Raw genomic sequence first — 22280 nt, 5'->3', positions numbered from 1 at the left:
GCGTTCGACTCGCCGACGCTCACCTGCACACGTCATTTTGTTGACTGCTGCTTCGCCGCTTGTGTATTTCTTGAGTTTTAGGGAAGCACAAGTCCCCTCCAATAAACGTGTTTTCCTGTGGAAACCCTTCCAACTTATTTAATGCAACATGGGCCTGCCCTATCATCTGGCCTTCAGGAAAGAACACCACAAATACGGTCGCGCTATGGGCGACAGCTCTGGCCAGCTCCAACTTCAGGATTCAGAAGGACTTAATTCTTCCAGCCCTGAGAGGAGCAGAAGAGTCTGGGGCCCTGGAAGGCAGCACCACCCCTAACACAATCGCGACACCTCCTTTTTTTCCGAATAAGCGTCATATCTCGCTCTCTCCCTTGAAGACTACTGCGTCGTCTTTGTCTTCGTGACAATAGGTAGAACTGTGGAGGTAAAGATAGCGCTGCTTTCTTTCCCCGTAGTCTCTTGCATGATACAAGCATGATACAACCCGTAACATGGCACTTCTACTTGTTACCTCGCCATTCGAGCGATCTCCTTCAAATTCTTAGCGACTACGTGCAGCCCGCAGCGCGTGCGGAGCTTCTGTGGCTTTTTGTGAACTTCTACACATGCACGCACAGGCACATATACACGCATGCACATGCACATAAACACATGAAAGAGCAAGACGCTAGTTTTTTTATTACTGCCTAGTTTTGCGCCACCTCGGCATACTTCCCTTCTACTCATAGTATCGCCATACTTTAATCCACCGCTTTTATTTTCGCTCGGTCTCGTCGACCTGCCGTGTCGTCTTCACTTGCTAGGTTACATCGAGGGATTACGGCGACGCAAAAACAAAACTGGGGACGCTTAAGAGCTTGCCGTATAAAAAGGCGCCTCTAGACGTGTTGAGCGGAAGACCGATCGCCTGCTTGTGCACTCTTGCTGTTGACAGTCTATGTGTCTGCCTGAGATAGTTACGTGAAGTTATGTGCGGATGTAATGCGGCTGAGGATGAAAGCCTGTATGAGGCGTAGACGACCAGCTTCTTTTAGGACAGCATGCCAGTTGGGGGTACGGTTAATGAGGCGTAGTGTGTACCGTAGTGCGTAGTTTAGTTATGGTTTCTGGGTATTAACAGCCGCGGCCACTGATACAGGGAACACGGCGCGCGTGACCGCTCTTCTGGGACCAGCAAGCGGGCTCCTAGCGAAGTATGCGGCGCAGGCCACGGCCGGGCAGGAGGAGCGGCGGGCGCGCATTCATATCAAAGTGCGTGTTCGCCGCTCCTCCAGCCCGGCCGTGCGCAGGCGGATTCAAAGCCAGAAGCGGAGCCCGGCTGCGCGTCGTATGCTACGGCTCCGCCCAATTCGCCGCACGCGTGGTTTGCGTAGTCCAAAGCGCGCGAGCAATCTAGCTTTCCCCGCTCGCGGCGAAGTGGGATGAGCTGTCGCTGACGACGCACATCTAACTAAGCCGCTGGCCCTGATTGCGCTTGCGCCGCAATACTTCCTGTGGCGACCGACGTGGCGCTCCATGGAGCGCGGCGAGCCGCTCCGTGTTCCCTGTATCAGTGGCCGCGACTGTACATTCCGGCCGATCACCAGCACTCTGTTTCTCTTTTATGCCTCTCTGTTTGTCGGTTTCTCTGTTTGTCGGTTTCTCTGATGCAATTTTCGCTTTCCAGGCGTTTCGTGTTTTTCAGACTTCCTCTGATACAATGGCTGATTGCGTCGCAAAAATAAGTTCCTCAGGAAGACCGGTCAACGTCATGCTGATGATGAGAAGATACGCGTTGGACGCTACAATGAAGGCAGGCTTCGGCATCGACATGGGTGCTTTGACTGCTCCAACGGGTGGTCCCCTAGACCTTCTTACCGAAGCAGCTGTGCGCTTGCTGCAAAGCCTGGGACTTTATGGCATTGCGGTTGTGGCGAGTATGTTTTATTAAGTTTTTATCAGACTACATAATTTACGTACTCCGAAAATAGGCTCATTTATGTTGAAGAAAATTTCAAGTTGGAACAAAGTGTTTCATTTTTCTAAGGAGTGCAATCTCGTGTGCCATCACTGAAGGGCTTAAAAAGCCACGACAATGTTCACGTTTGGCAGGAAATTACAAAGTGTACTTGCGGCTATCAGTAGCCTGCCCATGTTTTCATGAGCCCAAGTACAAGTGTGTTACGATTGAACTCAGGCAACAAGGTTTGAGTTATAGCAGAACATAGCGTATTTTTTTTGCAAACTCCTATTTTAGCCCACATTTCTGTCAGCATTAGGTTACGCGAGCGGGTGCAATCCTTGATATCGACTTCCCAGCGCTTTTTATCCTGCTTTATGTTCACCCCGCGGGAGCTGTAGGAATAAACATCTCCAGATCTTCAGAATAAAGACCTCCAGAATAAAGGTCTCTAGCGCACGATAAAGACCTCCAGGAGGCCAAAAGTAGTCTGGAGCACTCACTACGGCGAGCCTCATCGCCTGTGTAGCGTCGCCACGTTGAGCCTACGAATCAATCGATAATCCATTGCCTTACAAATGCTTTTTCAGTACATTTTATTGGAATATTACTCGGGACGCGAAAATCCATATACGTGTTTTGAATGCGAAAGCGTTATGGCGCTCCGATTTGTTGAATCAGCGGCAAGCTGCTGGCGGTAGCGACCACCCTCACTGGCCATTTCCCATAAGTAGGTATGCGGGAATTTTTGGAAAGCAGGTGGACGTCGCAGACAAATGGCCGTCAGTGAATCGGAGGTGAGATTTCGACGCAAGTTGTCATCGTCATTCGCCATTGGTCGGCATTCTTGATAGTGTGTGTGACCGGTAAGAAGAAAATTTTAGCTTTCCACTGTGAACCACGAATCTGAACCACGAATCGGTATTGTGGTAGCTTCATAGAATCAGTCTCACCCCCACCGATGTAGCAGACGCAAAGGAAGCCATAATGTCTCCGCATTCAAAGCAGGTAAGCAGACTTGAGTTTACGATGACCGCCACGCTGCTTGCAGCGAAGGCGCTGAGTATCGGCGCTTAGCTTGATTAGGGTTTCTGCCATTTTTTATGGAGAATGTTCAATGTATGACGGAACGTGTGACGTACTAAAAATAGCTGAGAGGTGCACAAAATCGTCCATAAAAGGTTGTTGTTGGGCGATCCGAGAATCGTAAGCCGAGAATTACGCCGAAGGAAACGTAGGGCACAGCGGACCGTGAGCCCGTGATCGCGGCAGGGACGGGAAGAAGTAGTGCACAAGCATTGTCCCATGTGTCACCCTTGAGAAAGGGTGTCACCGGAAAAAGGAAACAGCTGAAAGGGAGGGTAGGCCGCTACCGCACGTGCACTGGGAGCCCCCTTGAAAGCTGAACGTACATACCTGAGCGAAGAGGCTGCTCCTGGTGATGGGCAACGAGGGGAACGACTTGATTGATTGATTGTAGGGTTTAACGCGCCGACGCAACGCAGGCGATGACGCACCGTAGTGGAGTGCTCCGGATTAATTTTGACCACCTGGGGATCTTTAACCTGCGCCGAAATCTCGTACACACGGGCGTTTTTTTCTTTTAGCCTCCATCAGAAAAGCGGCCGCCGTGGCCGGGAATCGAACCCGCGACCTCGTGCTCAGCAGCGCAATGCCGGAACGACTTCGGAAGGCACTGTCAAGACAGCCTGCAATACCTTCGTCAACTTTTTTAAGTGCGAATGCACTTTATAAGCGACCCCAAACCATCCACCGCCGGCGTCGGCGGCGGCGGCGGCGTCCGCAGTGCTCCTCTATATTTAAAAAAGAAACAGCATCCGGCACCAGGTTTCGATCCGCGGACTTTGCGGCCGCAGCGCGACGCTCTACCGACCAAGCCACGGACGCGACGTGATATCAGCGTTAGTGACGCGCCTTATATCTTTAACGCATTCAAACTACGTCGTCAGCGGCGTGCGTTGGCGACTCAGCGGCGTTATAGCGGCTTGATAACTGCGTGGTGTACACGTGATACTACAAACCCGATGGAAGAGATGGAAGAGAAGGCGGCGAGGCGGTGGGCTGCGGGGGCCGAGCGCAAGCGCCCCAAGCGGGCCGACAACCGTGCATTCGCACTTTCACATTCTCCCCCTCGGGGAAATGCGGGGGAATTTTTTTTATAAATCTTAAATGCTTCCAGAACGTACTCAACAAACGCGTCGATTACTAGAATTACTTGGTCGATTACTTGGTGGTCACCAAGTAACTCGGCCAGAAATTGCTGCTCTGTGCCCGGTACTAAGCATCCCCTGTAAGTTGTCCTTAGTTTCAGATGCGCAGAATATTGGAGTCATTCGCTGCTCACAACGAAGTATTTCTTGCTTCACGGGGCACTTAATGTTTCGTGTTAACCGCCATTTTTTTATTTCCGTCAAAACTAGTACGGTTTATAAGCTGTTTTTATAGCACATGCACTGTTGGCGTACCTCTGCAGGTTTCGCACAACAATTCTGCAGCCTGTTTTTTTATTTTTTTATTTATTGTTAACGCAGCAAGTGCCCCGCTATATCGAAAAGTCAGTGCATTGCGGGGTGCAGAAAGGAAAAAAACAATTCTTCATTCATAGGCTCGTTTCACAAAACTTGTTGTGGGAAGCCTCTTTCGTAAAGCTGTCCGTATTTTCCAGGTAGTATCCCGCGTTCCCAAATGTTAATGCGCTGAGTATCGTACAACACTTCGACCAGCAATGTGTATGACGTTGTTTAAGGCGTAAAACGCAACTTGTAAGTAACGTGACATTAGGCCCAGACATGGGCCGTTCGGCATAACGTCACACTTTGTCGTATAACGTCCTGTCAGTAGCTGAATATTGGAAAACTTTCTGTGGGTGGGTCAAACATCGGGTACCGCTTGACATTGTAATGCTTAAGGCAAAGCTTTAGACCTCACGAAGCGCATACCCGACAGTTTTCATTGTACTACCAAAGTGGTGCATACCCAAGTAGCAGCACATATACCCATTGCTTGTTGAAATGGTGCTTGTTGAGGTTGCTGTGGGCCCCAGCATATAAGACGCAATCAATGAACTAACCAATCTATAACTTTGCGCGTAGGCGCTTCCAGGTTCGACCACAATAAATCTGGAGCCGTGCCTACGCACAGTGAATTATTAAACTGCCGTTTATAGACAGCCCTGTGTACTGTTTTCGGGCAATATTCCGCTGCTGCCGCAGCCGCAGCTCCTGCCTCTGCACAAAAAATACCTAGTTTCATTTCTGCCCCAAAAATGCTTAGTTCATGCATTTATGGGTAAATTAGATAGGGAAACTGTAATGATTTCTACATGTTTTTTTTTTCAGACTGTTTGCCAGAGCTTCAGTGGCTATGGCTATGGCTTGTAAATATGACAGGGTGGCTTAGTGATTCTTTCGTCGCAATGCTTCAAGCCTTAATGAAGCCAATTGTCGAGCAACGGAGACACAATATTTCAGTAAGCACGTTCATATTTCTTCCTTGCGCATTAAAAATGTGCTTCTTCAGGTGGTGGCCGGCCATGCCGATCGACCTTTTGTTATTGTGGGGTTTTTTTTTGGGTCGATTTGAAAAATGAAGACACTCCGGAGAAAGGCAATGAAATTCGTGAGCTCCAAACTATTTGTACCTTACCATTTCGACGAATCTTTCCGTCTATAAATAAGTGATAAGTCCGTTAATATGCACATTAACTTCACGCTCCTGCATCTGTATAAAAGAAGGTACAAATGCGCTGTGATATTTTATGGTTGATGTTGAATAAAAGAATAACAGAGCTTTGCTATAATGGCCTTCAGTAAAAAATAAGCTAAATTTAAATTATTACCATATTATTACTAATTATAATGAGTCTTGATATATCCAAAGAAAAAACGTACTGCGCGAACTATGGCCTAGAAACAAGAAAACACACACGCATTACGTCTTCTAATGCGTTTATGACCTTCGGTTAGCTTAAACAAAAGAAAAACCTGGGCAAGTTGGTTATGCATCGTTTCCAGTAGCGCTGGTCCTGTGTCTTCCATGTCTCGTCCTGTCCTTTCGCGCGGTTAGAAATGGCCGGGCTATCTGGGCAGGTAATAAGAGGCAGCTCATACATGTTACAAAAAAATGGCGCAGCTTGCAGTAGTCGCGCAAGGCTGGAGAGACAAGGCAGCTCGCGTTTGACCTACCTTCTCCCCGCACTGGCAGCGGATCCCAGGGGAGCAGCCGGACCCTAGCAGTGCAAAGCCGTATTCGACGGCACTGTAAAGCAAATACCATTGAAGTATCTACAGTGTTTCATTCAGTAGGAATCGTCGCCATCCTTTTCGCCATCGTTTTCCCATGGCACATGGGCGTAGGGTAAATCCTCTTCTACCGCGTTCTCGCCTCGCAAGACCTGCACTTCTTCGTCAGCTGGTCCGGTGGCCGTGTCCACGTGTGGATTATGAAGGAATGGCTTGAGAGATTCGTCGTCATCGTATTCGGTGCGGCGGATCCGTGGCACGTCGGTCACTACACGACGACGGCGAGAATAACGGGGGGAGGAGGGGGAGCTCCTCATGCGGCGTAAGCCCCTGCGCAAGCCCGCACGACGCCGGGCGGTCGCAGCGAAGTGCGCGCTCATGTGTGGTAAAGGTTGTCTGTCTACGCCGCACAAAATTCTTTCGGAATAAACAGCTTTCCTGTTAAAACATTAGTGGACTACACTTTCCGAATTTCATTTATTTGAGGGGTTTAGCGCTCACAAGCTGCCGTTAGGTTATGACGGGCGTCGTAGTGGACGTTTCCCGTTTATATTTGACCACCACAGATCATTACTGCGCACCCTAATTCCACACAGGGACACTTTAGCCGCGCGGCTCAGATACTGAGCCACCGCGACAGGTAATAGGCACCTCCTAAGCCTTCAAGAGTAAAACCGGCTTCTGGTCTAAATTAGTTTCACGTTAATGGTCGTGCTTGCTGTAGAACTCCGACGTATGTTGATAATTCGCAGGCAGTGGGGTTTTTTGCTCGTTGCAAGCCCGGCACCTACCCGTGCGCAATTTTGAGGTGTCAAGTTCCGAGGCATACAGCGTTCGTCCTGAAGCGTTCTGTTGAAATACTGTGAAAAAAAAAGCATTTCTGTTCGAAGGCATTGGTTACTACGCAACTCCACAATCCACGTTCCCGGAACGCAAATTGGGCGATGAATGCTACGCAAGATGGACCGTTGCTGAAAAAATAAAAACAGTTGAACGAATTCTCTAAATGACGTTCCCTTGAAGAGAGTAACTAATTGAATGGAGAAGAAAGGCAAATTTAATTCTTGATGGGATTCCGTCCAGGGGCATCCCGAATGCAAAACGAGAACGCGACGCCTTGATAACCGCAGAGAGACAATACTACCTCACTAATGGTGAACATAGTAAATTGGTTTTGTCCTTCGAGTGGCAAAACAGAATACAGACATCCACTGCGGACAACAGGAGGAATCTGGCGGGTAGTTGAGCGCGCTTCGGATAATGGCGCTAGGATAGGCGACTGGCCAAGCCTCTTAGCGGCAGTAACGATAAAAGGAAGGTTTAGATTTTCAGGGTAAAGAATGTCGGTAAATATTAGGAGACAGAACAGAAGCCCTCCACTGGACACATGACGTCCAAGCAGATATAGAGTTGGTTTAGCCAGCGTAGGCGCTGCCTCATGACACTGCCAGCGTAGGCACTGCCTCAAAATGAATTCGTTACCTTCTGTATGACGTTGGTTTTTTTTTAAGTTATTGGTGTGGTGTATACGGCCATGGACTATCAACCGTGTACGTTAACAGCTTGTGTAAAAATCAGTTGGCCAAGGCAACGCAACGCTGAAGATGACTGGGAGCGGGGAAACCCGGCGAAGGCAGACAAATCAGTAGCCAACCCAGTGCCTAGGTAATTGAAATTCCCTACCACGAAGAGAACAGAGAGCCCAGCTCCAGATAGGGCAGCACATGAAGCTATTGCAACAGACAACGAAACGTCCGCCTCAACAGCAACTATGAAATAACTGCGGTCATACGGCGCTGCTCAAACATTTCGACATTTCGCGCCCAAGCGGTACCTCATACAAAACGAATGAAACAACCCTCCACGTCATCCCCAATACAACGGGGTGGCGCAGACACTGGCATAAAGGTCATGCGGTGATTCGGCACTAATGTTATCGCATTCATTTTATCATACTGAGCGCTCAGATATTTTTTTTACTTCATTCTCTAAAAGGGCAAGAAGGCTGACCTCTTACAAATCCTCCTGGACAAAGAAGACGTCGGCGGCTCTGACAGTGAGCATAATTTTTTATTCGCACCTCTGAGTCCTGTTTTTTCCATTTTTCAATTCAATTTATTGTTCTTTGTGGTACGCAAAAACTGTTTGAACCCATAGCCTGTGGCTAGTCAGGGGTCCAATAAAAGAGTGTAAGAATTGGAGACAACACATGTCAGTACACATGGCCGGCACTAAACTTAAAAATTGTTAAAAAGCACTCTATACACTGGTTAGAACACAGAGTTTTTGAACTAATACAATTCCATAGGCCAGTAAAATAAACAAGAGCACGCTGAATACATACCAGCAATAACAACGGCAACTGCATTTCTCACTCAGCTGACAATGAATACATCATATTAAAGCACAAGAATCACTTAAAATGCCGTATGTTATCACATTGTATAACAAGTATCACGTCATTCGATACTGGAGTATAAGTGTGGGAGAATGTACGGATAATGGCTGCAAGCATGAACTGAAATAGCGTCATTCATTTTAAGGTAGTGCGTTTTTATTGGGACAGAAAAATTCATAGCCACTTTTACGTCATGCGGCAGGCTGTTCAATCTTTACGCCGGTAAAGTCCGACATACGTGCACCGTAAACATTTATTTTTACGGCTAAGTTAAAGTTTCCAAAGGTATGGCCCCATGTCGCGCGTGTGAGAGTATTAAGTGAAGAAGGTGGCTTAAAGGAAGGTTGCTTGTTATTATGTTGTGGATGCATTCAGCACTTTTTTTTTATCACGAATTAGATCAAATGGTAAGACGCGTAATTCAGTAAACAGCACCTTGCTGGGTTCAGAGTAGCCAGAAAGCGAAAATATTCCCAGAGCTCGTTTTTGCTCTCGCCTCAGGAGCTCTAGGTAAGTATTGTATGTCCAGCCCCACGACTCGATGCAATACATAAGATGAGTTTGCACTAACGTGAAGTATAGGACTCGCAGAACATCGGTGTCGAAGTATTCACGTAACTGAATTAGAGCAGAGCAGCCAGACGCAATCTTCCCTCAAACGGCGTCGACGTGATGTTTCCAGTGTATATGCTTGTCTAAGGTCACGCGAAGGTAGGTAAAAACTTTGGTTGATTCAAGCTGCGCTTGGCAAATAGCTAATCTGATACCAGCCAAACCGAGAGGTTTGTTTTGTGAATGGAAAAGTACATACCTACTTTTCTGTGTGTTGACTGTCAATTTGTTCCTCAGATACCAGTCTGAAATTTTTCTCAGCTCAGCAGTTGCGATGCTTTCTAGTTCGCTAGTATGATTGGCAGAAATAAAATGGCAGTGTCATCAGCGTACGTGATAGAGTTGGCTGAGGTTAATATTGAAGGCAATCATTCACGTAAAGGGAAAAAAATAACTGACCAAGAGTAGAGCCCTGCGGTACCCCTGTTCGCAAGTACTGCATAGATGGCGTCACATTTTTTATTGAGACAACCTGTTGACCATTTGTAAGATAGCTAGCAAAAACCCGTATATTTTTAATTTCTCCACCAAGATGTCATGGTTAAACATGTCGAAGGACTTTTTTATATCTAAAAAGATAACAGCAGCTAGTTTGTTGGTGTCTACCACACCGTTGATAGACTGGGTGAGTGTAATCGCGGCTGAGCTACTGGAATGCTTCGGACGAAATCCATGTTGCTGTGAGCAAATAATATTACATTTATTTAGGAAATTGTGAATTCATTTTTGCAGGATTTTTTGTCAAATATATTAATGATAGCGATTAGAACAGAAATAGGTCTGTAGCTGGAAGGTCAGAAGTATAGCCATTCATAAATATCGGTGCAACTCTGGCTATCTTTAAGGACGACTGGTATGTGTATTCAAGCTAGAAATGGTTGAACAGACAGCACAAAATTGGTCCTATGATATCACAGTTTTCCTTGATTAGTTCTGCATAAATGCTCTCCAAGCCTACTGCTTTTTTTTGACAACTGCGCAACAACCCAAAATACTTCGCTGACTTCGATTTTTGAAGGGCGAAACAGTTAACACCTGGCGGTACAGAAACACTGTCCGAAATTGCGACGGGAAGCTTCGAAGCCAGTTCAGGCCCAAAATTGGTGCTAAAAGTATTAAATTTGTAACGGTGTCTTCAGTAACGACAGCGGGAAGGGTGGAGCATTTTTTTTATTTCTCGTGACCTCATTAACCACTTCCCACCTTTTTTTCGGATTCCCTGAGGTATATTGAATGCGGCGAGTAAAATATTTTTTTTCTGGCTCTCATTAAAGACACTGATTTGTTACGCGCGCATTTGAACTGGTACAGATAATATCTGTTTCCCTTATGATGTAGCGACTTATGATACCAATAGTCTTTTTTGAACAGTCAGCTTAGAATTTCTTCCGTCATCCAGGGACAAATCGGTTGATAGCGTTGCGACGATGCACATTTCGGCTACTGCAGCCTATAAGCTCATTTGGGGCAGTAATCAGGTTCGAGAACTATTTATTTACGTCTTCATGATAGATATGATCCGGTCGGTTAACAACTGCTTGTTACGGAATAATTAATTTTTATTGGTTCTGTGTGTCGGCATAACAGTTTTTACCATAGGAAGGGTGTTAACCACTACGAAGGTTGCCAAGTGGTCCCAAATCGGCGTTTGGTAGACGACTCTGTTTATACCTGTATCAATGTGTGCCAGCGCATAGTCTATTGATGTTGCCGAACACGTGGTTATACGCATCGCGGTGGCGATCAGGTTGCGAAAGTTGTATGATCGAAGAAGGTATTTGTAATTCAGAACATTCTTGAAAGCTGTATCAATGTTTATATCTCCGACCATTATGACGCGCGTTTTGCTGTTCTTTGTTAAAGAAGACATGATTATTTCCATTTCATCGTAAACCCGGCAAGGCTTGAAGTGGAGGTCGGTAGACAACGCCCGCTACAAGCCCACATTAAAGTTTCAAAAATAACGCTTCCAATGCTGGCGAACAACAAGAAACTGATGATAAGATAGTCTATTGAAACTATCTTTAAATGCCACACCACCATCACAGAACTGAGAGTCCCGTGGCTACGATATTGTCATGTAACATATTTTCGTGTTTTCTGAGTCATGTTTCAATTGTCGCTATGATTTCAAACGACTCGTTTCGTTTAACGATAAAAGAAGGAAGGCGGTTCAGGTTTTTCTATATTCTGGGGCCGTTACTATGAACAATAGATATGTTTGTTTTTTCTCCGAGCAATCATGGGCTAGAGTTAGTGTGGCTTGCTTCGTTTTGCGGCTGAATGCTAGAATTGCCACTAATTTTTTGTAGATCTGTTTCACAGGTAACGTGGACTACTTTTGATTTTTCAGCATTTCTCATCAGTATTTTCCCCTCTGACACCAAAGCAAACTTCCAGCCTTTAGCGCCCATGGTTGCGATTGCTTTCCCCAGAAGAATCCTATTTTCCAGGCATAGATGTTCATTGAAAAAGATGGGATCCGCCCTTTGAAATCCAAGCATCGATGCTTTCAGATGTGTTTTCTTTGCTGCCGATAAAATGTGTCTCAGGTAGTTCGGGGGGCAAGCTGAACAACAATGTTTGGTGGCCCTCTAGCCTTTGTAGGCACTCGATGTGCAATGGGAATGTCGTGACTGGGCAGTCGTGTAGACAAACGCGAAGCGATTGCTTGAACGACCTTAGAAATACCCTCATTGTCAGTAACAGGTATGCCGCACACTTCGAGTTTGCTCCTCCTGCTGTACTGCTTAAGTTCAATTAACTGCGATTTGTTCTCATCAAGTTCTTTACTTAGTGTTCGGTTCTCTTTCTGGAATTTGATGACGAGGTGTTTTGCTCTTTTAGTTCATTACGGAGGGTGATATCTTCCGTTTTGAACTCTTCAAAGTTTCTATTCATGAAATTCACTCCCTCTTTGACTAACGCAAGTTCTGCCTGGACAGAACTGTTAGATGAATGCAGCTGTTTTAGTTAATTTTTTAGTTGATTCATCACCTCCACAACTTTGGAAGTCATGTCTGTCAAAACCTTGACTACTTCTTTTATACTGCTAGGCACTTTTTCTGCGAGTGTCTGTGCAAATGTGGTCAAAGTGTCGCCCTTTTTGCTTGCAATCGTGTTAAAGCGCATTTCTCACAGGCTACAGTAACACACAGAAGCACAGCCTACAGTAATACTCTACAATAACGACTACAGTAATACACTTGTTTCAGAGCAGTCTGGCAGCCGTAGACAGCTGAATTACAATGGGCAGTAAAATTGAATCCCCACATATAACGAGTGAAGACAGCGGTTCAAAAGCGGTTCAATCTTCAAAAGCTATTGACAATTTTTGCGGCGTTGAGCTTACAAAAATACGTGCATACCCGGCCCTCGTACACTTTTAAAAATCGTCGAGGGGACGCCTAAACGTTGATTATTTCCGCCGGGGACGTGTGGTGCACACATTAACTGCACTTGTCGCCTCCCTTTCTCTTTAAATATCAATGTGTGCGATCCTCCTTCACCATAGACCGCCGTGCTCTGTAAACGTATATGTTAAATTTATGAGCGTTTTTCGTATTCCTCGGAAAGCCTTCAAGAGCATCAGCAATAACTTCAACGCAAAAAATTTGGCACCTTTACAAATGAGATACTCAGGAAACAGTGGAGCTAGTGAGCTTCACGAGCTTAAACTTTGTTTTTCTTATGTCTGCCTTTCTTATCGGTAGATCAGACACTGATACCGCAGAGCGCATGCCGTCTCTCTCAACTAAAGACTGCACAACACCTGCACGTCAGAGCTTACGTAATCACTAGGCGTAGACAATTCCCGACGCGCCCATCACCGCCGGAACGCCTCCTTCTCCTGAGGTTTCACGTCCGCACGTACCCAAAGGGAACGCTGAGGGCCTTAAATGCGATGACAGCGCAATCGGATAGACGCAGATTCAGAGAACGACACTCAGACTAATACTAATACATCCATTCAGGATGCATCCGTTATTCCCAACCCGACTCGTCGCCAAATGAAAATCCTGCAACCATCAGGAAACCCTCAAGCTCATTAAATAAGAGTGCAATAATAACCCAGCCCTGCCACCCATTTCCCCATCATCTGGGCAGTGTGAGATATGTCGGTCCAGCTCCCTACCTCAAGATCAACTTCCGCGGGTTGAGAGGGCCAGTGGAACCGAAATAAAGAACCACTCCGCACGTAATACTCAATTAAAAGTCTCTCTCTCTCTCTCTCTCTCTCTCTCTCTCTCTCTCTCTCTCTCTCTCTCTCTCTCTCTCTCTCTCTCTCTCTCTCTCTCTCTCTCTCTGTCTGTCTCTCTCTCCCTCTCTCTCTGTCTCTCTCTCTCTCTCTCTCTCTCTCTCTCGGTTTCATGGCCCGAGGGTCTCAGGTTCGATTCCGACCACGGGAAGCGTTTGTTTCCTTGAGGCGAGCACAACCCACCCATGCTGGTCGCTCCCTGATCGTCACCGCTTTCCATCGCACTTCTTGGCTTAGCATTTCTGTGCTCTCCTCTTTTGAGCTTTTACTTCTGAGCTTTTGAGTTTTTAGCGACCCCAGGCACGTATGGCGTAACCTTAAAAAGCTCCCCTTTTAAAAAAATTCTGGTGGTGCTCTAGTTATTGTATTCAAACGCCTCCATCAATGTGCACTAAAATAATGTCACTTTTTTCTCTAGAGCGACAAGGTGATGTGCGGCTTTCCCCTAGAGAAGTACTGATCAACGCCTGCGTCTATTTATTCGCTGGGTGAGTTGTTTATTTCAGTCATTGCTAAACGCAGTCGCACACACAACCCTTAATTTTTGAAATACAAAGAGAAACTGCAGCAAAGCGCAGAGCAACGCATGGCGGACAGCCATGAACGGTATTTGGTCAACCTCTCAACCTTAGTTTAGTAGTATAGTCTAAACCATGAATAACTGCGAACTGGACGCAAAAAAGTAATAAAATAAACATTTCGGCAATAAAATGTCTCAGAACAAAACAGGAAAAAGTGTCTAGAATAGGGCTGCTTTGAGCATATGCAGTCCACGTGACTTCAGGACTTGACATATATTCCTTTTAAATTTATGCTCCGAAATGAACATTGACCCCAAACTCTGGCCGGATGGCAATCTTTTCTACACTTCTTCAAATTGTTTTTGCGACACAGTATAAGTGAATCATTGCAAACGCCCATCAGTTATTTTCTGTAGCTGTCAGTCAAGCGAAGCTTAAAGAAAGCAACGACGTTTTGATCTTGAAGAGGCACCGCTTGGTACTTTCTGCAGTTGTGATCATTATTGTGTACAGCAGTTTCGTAACCAAATGAGGAATTATTTTTCTGATATTATGTCATCTCTCACTGTTTATAATAAATGGCTGCAGGCTGGACGGCACTGCCCACGCGATCTCAGCGGCTCTGTATTTACTGGCAGAGCACCCAGATATCCAGAAGAGACTCAGAGAGCATGTTCGTGCCACCAGCGGAATAAACGTGAGATAAAAATATCGCCTCTACCACTTTCGCATAGATTGTTATTTCGCTGATTTTAAACCTTTTTGCTTTCAGGGAAACCTCAGCTTTGAAGCCACAGGACAACTGAATTATCTAGACATGGTTTTAAAAGAATCCATGCGGGTTTATTATCAAAACGTTAGGTGAGAGAGTAATTTTGAACAATTTTGGATAAAATATCAGTTGTTAAAAATCAAAAACTTTTTTCCAGGCTTACAGGTCAAACAATCAACTAATAATATTTTTTGTGGTTTACTAAAAAAAGAATTTTAAAGAGCTCATGGCAAAGCTCTTAAGTTGTATCGCTCCCGATCATGGTAGACATATTTAACGTTTACGTGCTATTTTTCCTGGACAAAATAACGCACTTGCTGCCATCATATAAAAATTGTTACGAGAAAACGCGCTGAATACTGGTGTACCTACAGAAATTACCTTAGCAGTGCAATCCAAAAGCTCAGAGTCATGGTACAGTTTCTGAGCATATGTCCGATTTTAAATCTCCGCACATGTTAGCAATTACCCTCATCGTCTTGAGCTGCCAGTGCATGACCAAGCTCCCTTGCGGAATACCTGAGCTGGATTGCAAATCTTCTCGCACCGTAGCCCCCCACCCATGGGTAATTAGGAAGCACGTGGTAGACTGGAAGCTTGGAAAGGTAAAAGGAACAGTGTGAGCCTGTTTCCAAGTTGCAGTATGGTAATGAGATAATAAATTTTTTTGGCGACCCAAACGCGGCCATGTGCCTGCATTGGCTGTTGCAGCAGCATACACGGTTTAAGAAATAAGACTTGTAGACATTAATACTAGTTCGTTAGGAACGTTTGTGATGATAGGCCTAGTTAAAACTTTGTGCGCCCATTCTTGCATAGAAAATAAACAGCCTGGTCTAGTATTGTAATTGCTATCCTATGAGTGTAAAATAAAACTCGTAGGCCGAGCAATTACAACAACATCCAGAAAATATTTTGCCCGCCTTTTCTATGAATGTTTTTCTGAACACATCACGGAACATTATTTATAAAAATGTCGTATTGACCCTTTAAACTAATAATAGGTTCGCAACTCTGTGGGGAAATATTTTTATTTTACCTGCTTTTTAGGAAAAGGTTGGCTTAGACAGTAGAAGACATTAACCATGCAAAGGTCTCCACATTCTGCCACGGAAGATATAGTTGTACAAGGCTTCTTTAACAGCACAGAAGAAACTCTGATCGCCAGTGCCTTCGAGATTTTCATGGTCTAGAAATCTTGTAAATGGAAAAAAGTTGTTATTTCGAACGCAGGTGGATACATGAATGCACAGGGACACTGCTAAACTTCGTCCAGTCTTTGTTCACGCAAACGTCTCTTTTGGCGTTATTCCAGCTTTATAACAAGGCGTGCCGTAGAGGACTACGAGTATAATGGCATTCGAATTCCCAAGGGCCTTAGCATTTTGGCTGCAACAAGCTGCATGAACCATGATCCTGAAATTTGGAGTAATCCCTCTCTTTTTGATCCTGAAAGGTAAGAGCACTTGAATCACAATACCACAACGAATATGAGGCTAAAAAACAGAAACATCTCCAAAACATTGTCTTATTGTATCTTTCGCAGCTTTGCAGTTGCATAGGCTTTGGGATGATTTTCCGTACGGTCACCGGCGTTCCCCCAGTTTTAACGTAGCTGTAAATAATGGCTCTTCTTGACATATTATCTTCGGTAACTGTACGCACGTGACAAAATAATTTTTGAAAAGTACTTTTGACTAAACACATAATAAAGCACTCGAAAGCACCTTCTCAATCCCAGGCTGCTCTGCATTTCACCGGTTCGATTCCACAGAAGTATGCTTACACTCAGCGGATGCCAGCCTTTTAAACTAGAAATGCATTATATGCGGGCAATGCAGTAAATTCGGTGTGATCACCTGAACGCGATATGCACCGTTAGCTGGAATAAATTACTATTCAAGGCAGCTGGAAAGAAATACTCAGGGTTAGTCACGTTTGGTGCACCATCGCTCCTGCGCACGGTCCGTCCTTTGCGGTGTTACAATGATGCCCCCCCCCCCACCCCCCCCCCCCTAACGGGCGCTGGTATTTGATCGGATTGTGGGGTTTAACGCGCCGACGCAATGCAGGCGATGAGGCGTGCCGTAGTGGAGGGCTCCGGATTGATTTTTACAACCTAGAAATCCTTACGTGTACCGACGAACACACTGTATTTCTTGCTTTTCGCCTCCATTACAAAAGCGGCCGCCGTGGCCGGTAATCGAACCGGGCGCTGGTATGCGGCTGTTGGCAGCACCTAGAGCACAAAAAGCACATTTCTCGAAATTACCAAGTACCCACAGTCCCAGGTATGGTTTCCTCACCATAGTAACCACTAATATCCGACTAAAGCACCCCTCACAAACCGCAAACCTGTGAACCTCGCTACTAGTCCAGCATTTCTGACTCGTAAGCAAGTCCAAGACAAAATAAATAAATGGCAAGAACAGCACCCGCAAGCTTCACGTGAGGTGCCTCTATGCCCGAAATATTATTTTGAAGCCTTACCTTTCCAACCACTGAATTCACACTATCGTGGATCCAAGCGGCATCTCCATCAACAGCTTCCATTGTTGTATCCATATGTGATAAACGCAGAGGCTGTCAGCCAGCTGAAACCATCCTGCCCATTCAAGAGAACGCAGTCTCAATTCGTACTTCTTTACGATATTGAGACCCTCCCTTGTTGCCGCCATTAAGGAACAGGCCACCTTCATTGTGCAGCAATAAATAACCAAACAATCAGATACATAGCCACGTATTCCAAGCTGTACTATAACATAGGCTCGCACATCTACAATACATCTCCGCAGAGATGCATCGTGTCATGTACGATGTGAAGAGCAACTTACATAAAATAAAGAATTCGTAAATTATTTTTACCTTACACTGTTCATTCTTCGGTGACAACTGCAATTTGTCTGGCTGCCGAATTGTCATGAATGATTACATACTGCCTCTTCAAAATGACGCACATATGTATTGATGGAACTGTTGAACATTACCTCGGACGAAAGCAGGACGCTTTAGGCGTGTGGTTTACCACCCCTCGAAAACCACCAGTTTGATATTACACCATCCGAACCAAGCGAACAGGCGCTACTGATAGCCACTACTGATAGCACATGCCCTGTTCGCGATTACTACGAAGGCACAATAAATTGACCACCTCAGTATAACGCGCAAAATGGCACGACCTGCTTCCCACCCAGATGATAATCGGGAACCCTCCTGCTAAACCACTGAATTCATACAATTGTCGATTGATTTTTTCATTGTTGAGCTTTACGCGCCGACTCAACGTAGGCCATGACGCGCGCCGTAGGCGAGGGCTCCGGATTAATTTTAACCACCTCGGAATCTTTAGCGCGCGCAGAAATCTTGTACACACAGGCGTTTTAGCTTTTCGCCTCCATCAGAAAAGTGGCCGCCGCGGCCGGGAATCAAAACCGCGTCTTCGTGAACACCATTGTCGAGTCATCAGCCATTGTCATATACTGCGCTATTCGATCCATGGGGGATGAACTCGAATAAAGCCAGCCAGTTCCAGCCATTATGCCAATTACCACAACTTACAGGGACACTGAAGTGAATTGTAAGTAAAGTGAGATTACTTCCGCAAATTAACGTATCTAGTCACTGAACCTTGTTTCTACCACTGTTGGTGCATTTACGAAAATTTATTTAAGCGAAAATGAATTTGAAGGTGTTATCTATCTGTCTGCATATTTCTTGCCAATTTCGTATAACGTTTCAACTCAGAATTGCGGTCATTCGGCCAGTCATTCGCGGCTGCATAGAATGAGACGTGCTAGCAAGAATTGGTGCTGATTTCTCCGGCAAATTTCTGCGTCACAACATCGCAATAGCGGTAATGACGATTCCTGAAGTATCGCTAATACGCGATTACAGATAGCGCCGGCAGCCCTGGACATGTCGCTCCAAAACAAACCCTAAACTGCTTTCAACGACTCTAGAAAAACAAACCATAACTGCATTCCGGTAGAACGAGACGTGCTGGCAAGAATCGGTGCTGATTTCTCGGGCCCCTTTCTGCGTCGCAACGTCGCAATAGCGGTAATGACGATTCCTAAAGTATGGCTAATGCGCGTTCACAGATAGCACCAGCAGCCCTGGACATGTCGCTCTAAAACAAAACCGACACTGCTTTCAACTACTCTAGAAAAACAAACCATAACTACATTCTGGTACATATGCTTGTTGCCAAAAGTACTAAAGTCTTTTCTACAGAAAAAATTCAAGATTGACGCACACCTAACTGCATATTCATGAACTTTAAATAAGATCTTGGACACCATCCAATCGCATCGCGAGACGAATACGCGTCATTTCGCCTCACAGCTTTTGTTGTTGCGGCCACCGCAATTGTTGCAGGGTATTCTTGCTTCTTTGAAGCTTCATCAATCACATACTGCTTTATTAGCGGGATAAACGATTAAAAGTGCTGTAATTGAGCCGACGTATGCAATGAAATTCAAACAGAAGTTTGAGAAACTCACGTCAGTGTCCCTTTAACAAGTCACCACCAGAATTTTTTTAAGTGGTTCTAAACGTGTCTATTTTTCGCCATCAAAGAACCTGCTGTCTTCCTTGTGTAAAAATATACAACACACCCCATTCAGCCACCTGTTGTGCGAGTGCAAGCTACAAAAGAACATCACCGCCAAGTGCCACAGGGCCACTTTTGGCATACCCACTCAATTGAAAGTGATTATCAGCCTCAACCTTAAAACTCAGTGTGGATTGCTCAATGCAACAGTCGAAGTTCAATCGTGAAGAACACAGAGTCATGAATACATCCGCAGCCGCAGCAGCGGCTCGGGTACCCCTTCTCCACGGCCCCTACGCAACCGCAACCGCGGATTCCGTGGCAACGGGAATTCCGGAAGGCTCCGGATTCCAATAGCGTTCTACGTCAGGCGACGTGGAGCGTTCATACCCCAGTTGCCGGGCCAACGCAGATGCTGAAGCCCCAGACAGCGCGGATCTCGTGCCAGTCGGCCCCCAAGCGCCCATAGGCGGAGGAATATCTGCCGACGGAACTTCTATCGCGAATGCTCTCGCAAGCTTTGTGCAGCAGGCGCTGCAGGTGGCGCAGTCACCTGATCCCAGGGTGCAGCTACTGGTGCCGACGTACAGTGGTTACGGTGATCACTCGAGCTCCAAAGCCTTCCTACTGGCTCTGAGCCATTACCAGCAGGCGACCCGCATCAGCGAGAGCGACGTGCTGCGCAGAATCCTGCCCCCAGCTCTAGTCGACCAGGCCGCCCGGTCGTATCGGGTGATAGGTCATAGGGTGTGCACGATGAACGCCTTTCGAACGATGTTCAGGGAAGAATTCCTGCCCGTCGGCTACCCACCCAGAATGCGTAGGGAGTTGGACATGCGCACCCAAGCTTCGGATGAATCGCTGGTCGAGAACGTCCATGCGATACAGGAGCTTTACGAGTACGCCGAACCACATGCCCCGAGCTCGGAGCGGGTCGATCGAGTCGTCAGGCAATGCCACCCCACCTTTGCCTTGCACTTAAGGAACTGCAGTTGTAGAGATCTCAACGAGTTGGCGGCCGAAGCTCGCCGTGTGCAAGCAGCAGTCGCGGCTGCCCGCTCGTATCAGCGACCGCCGCCTCCGGTAGAAACACTGGAACCAAGTTCTGCTTGGCGTGGCATTACGGGCAGCGGACGGGCCGAGCACGGCTCTACGTTGATACCCTTCGCTCGGCGGAGACGATACGGCAGGAGTTACTGCCAGCTCAAAAGAAATATGTCGACGAACGCGCGCCAATTCGGTCGTCCCTAGACGGGATCGGCGCTGCCGCTGTTGCCTGCACCCGCTCACAACTCGCTCAAGGAGAACCGTATGTGGCCAGTAGGTTGTGGAGCGCCCGAGCAGCATCAAACACCGCGTCACGCAGAACGGAGCACAACAACCCCGGTTGCCCTACCTGCATCCTCTGTGGAGAGGTCCACCGCACCGGAGAAAGTGGCTGCCCTAAGCGCTTTCAATTTCGCCGGCCACCGCTGAAGACCCTCACCGCCCTCACCACCACCCTACCCAAGACCGGACAATGCCAACCACTCACATCCCAGACTACCAACAGACGGACCTACAGTAAAGTCATCCAGGGTCGGGTCAGCGCAGTGCTGCTTTCCACCCTGCCCCCACGTCCCCCCGACATAGACTGGAAGACAGAGATGAGGCAAATGCACCAGGAAATGCTACAACTCCGCCAAACAGTCACTGTCCTACGTGCTGAGAACGAGTGTCTTGCCTCTGAAAATCGACTGCTCAAACAACAACTTCATCACCCCATCCCCCACCCCCACCACTTTCCTCAGACACCCAGACCCCCATTCCATACCCTGCAAAGAGACGAGCACTCCTCCCGCGTCCCGACTCGCACTCACCCTCTTCATCTGCCATCACCTCCCTTCGCTCGGGAATCGAATCGGCCGCCAACTCTCCCCGCCTCTACACCGAAGCCAAAATACAAACTCTGCAAACCAGCGTACATTGCCTTCACCGAAGAGTTCTCCAATGGATGCAAACGACTGCACCACACATGGTCCCACTCCCACCCACCCCATCCTCTTCTTCCGAACATGACCCAGACCTCTAACCTCCTTCACATCTGGCAATGGATTGCCGAGGCTTCGGCACCAAGCGGGCACACGTAGAGGCCCACACTGCCAACCCGGAACACCCCCTGCCCTAATTGCCCTCCAGGAAACCAATCATCCTGCAAAACTCAAAAATTACGCCACCCACTCCCCCACTAAATTCCCCCAAATCGCCACACTTGTGCAACGCAACCTCGCAGCACAGCACACCCCTTTTACGTCCCCCATTCCTCACCTCCTCACGACCCTCGGTCTCCCCAAGACTGCTCCAAGTACTCTTTATGTCCTCAACATATACAGCCCCCTCCCCAAACAGAACACAAATCCCTAAAATACCTCTTTCACCAAGCTATCCTTGCAGCCAAACAGAACCCCCTAATCATCGTGGGTGATTTCAATGCCCCGCACACTGAATGGGGATATTCAATCTCCACCCGCAAAGGTCGCCTTGTGTCTCACTTGGCCTACACCCTTCATTTTACCCTCCGCACCTACCCCTCCCTCCCTACTCGCACAGGAAATAGCGTCAAGCGCGACATCACCCCTGACTTGACCTTCAGTGCCAACCTTCCTACATTCACCGCTGCCTCCACCCCCACACATTAGGTAGCGATCACTTCCTCATCGAAACTAAACTCCCTGTCAAAGGCACCCCAGAAACCCACAACCACCATCCCCCTACACACACTGATTGGGGTCTCTTCCGTGGGGCATGCCCCCTTCCTTCCACCAACGCCTCCGACAAGGAATTATTGGACTGGACCACCCAACTCCTTACTGCCAAAGAAACGGCAACGAAAACTCCCGACCCCCCTCTGAATTCTGAATACGTCGACACCCACGTCCGAAATCTCTGGAAAGCCTACACTAGTCTTGAATGTCGTTGGTGCAAAA

The 22280-nt window shown here is 47.0% G+C and overlaps 1 protein-coding gene across 1 annotated transcript in view; it reads left to right on the top strand.

Annotated features, from left to right (window-relative positions):
* The window catches only part of LOC144169037 (cytochrome P450 3A24-like), a 71046-nt gene that overhangs the window by 30730 nt on the left and 18036 nt on the right, over nucleotides 1–22280 (top strand). Inside the window, exons 6-12 of the mRNA XM_077698032.1 lie at nucleotides 1667–1916; nucleotides 5299–5429; nucleotides 8197–8257; nucleotides 13888–13957; nucleotides 14579–14687; nucleotides 14763–14851; nucleotides 16078–16218. Coding sequence (XP_077554158.1) covers nucleotides 1667–1916; nucleotides 5299–5429; nucleotides 8197–8257; nucleotides 13888–13957; nucleotides 14579–14687; nucleotides 14763–14851; nucleotides 16078–16218 — 851 coding nt within the window. The remainder of the gene's footprint in view (nucleotides 1–1666; nucleotides 1917–5298; nucleotides 5430–8196; nucleotides 8258–13887; nucleotides 13958–14578; nucleotides 14688–14762; nucleotides 14852–16077; nucleotides 16219–22280) is intronic.

Source organism: Haemaphysalis longicornis, unplaced genomic scaffold (genome assembly GCF_048455015.1).
Source record: "Haemaphysalis longicornis isolate Haplotype H1 unplaced genomic scaffold, Haemaphysalis longicornis Haplotype H1 scaffold_2, whole genome shotgun sequence".
NCBI lineage: Eukaryota > Metazoa > Arthropoda > Arachnida > Ixodida > Ixodidae > Haemaphysalis > Haemaphysalis longicornis.
The sequence above is the reverse complement of the archived record's forward strand: the minus strand, read 5'-3'. Positions and strand labels throughout refer to the sequence as shown.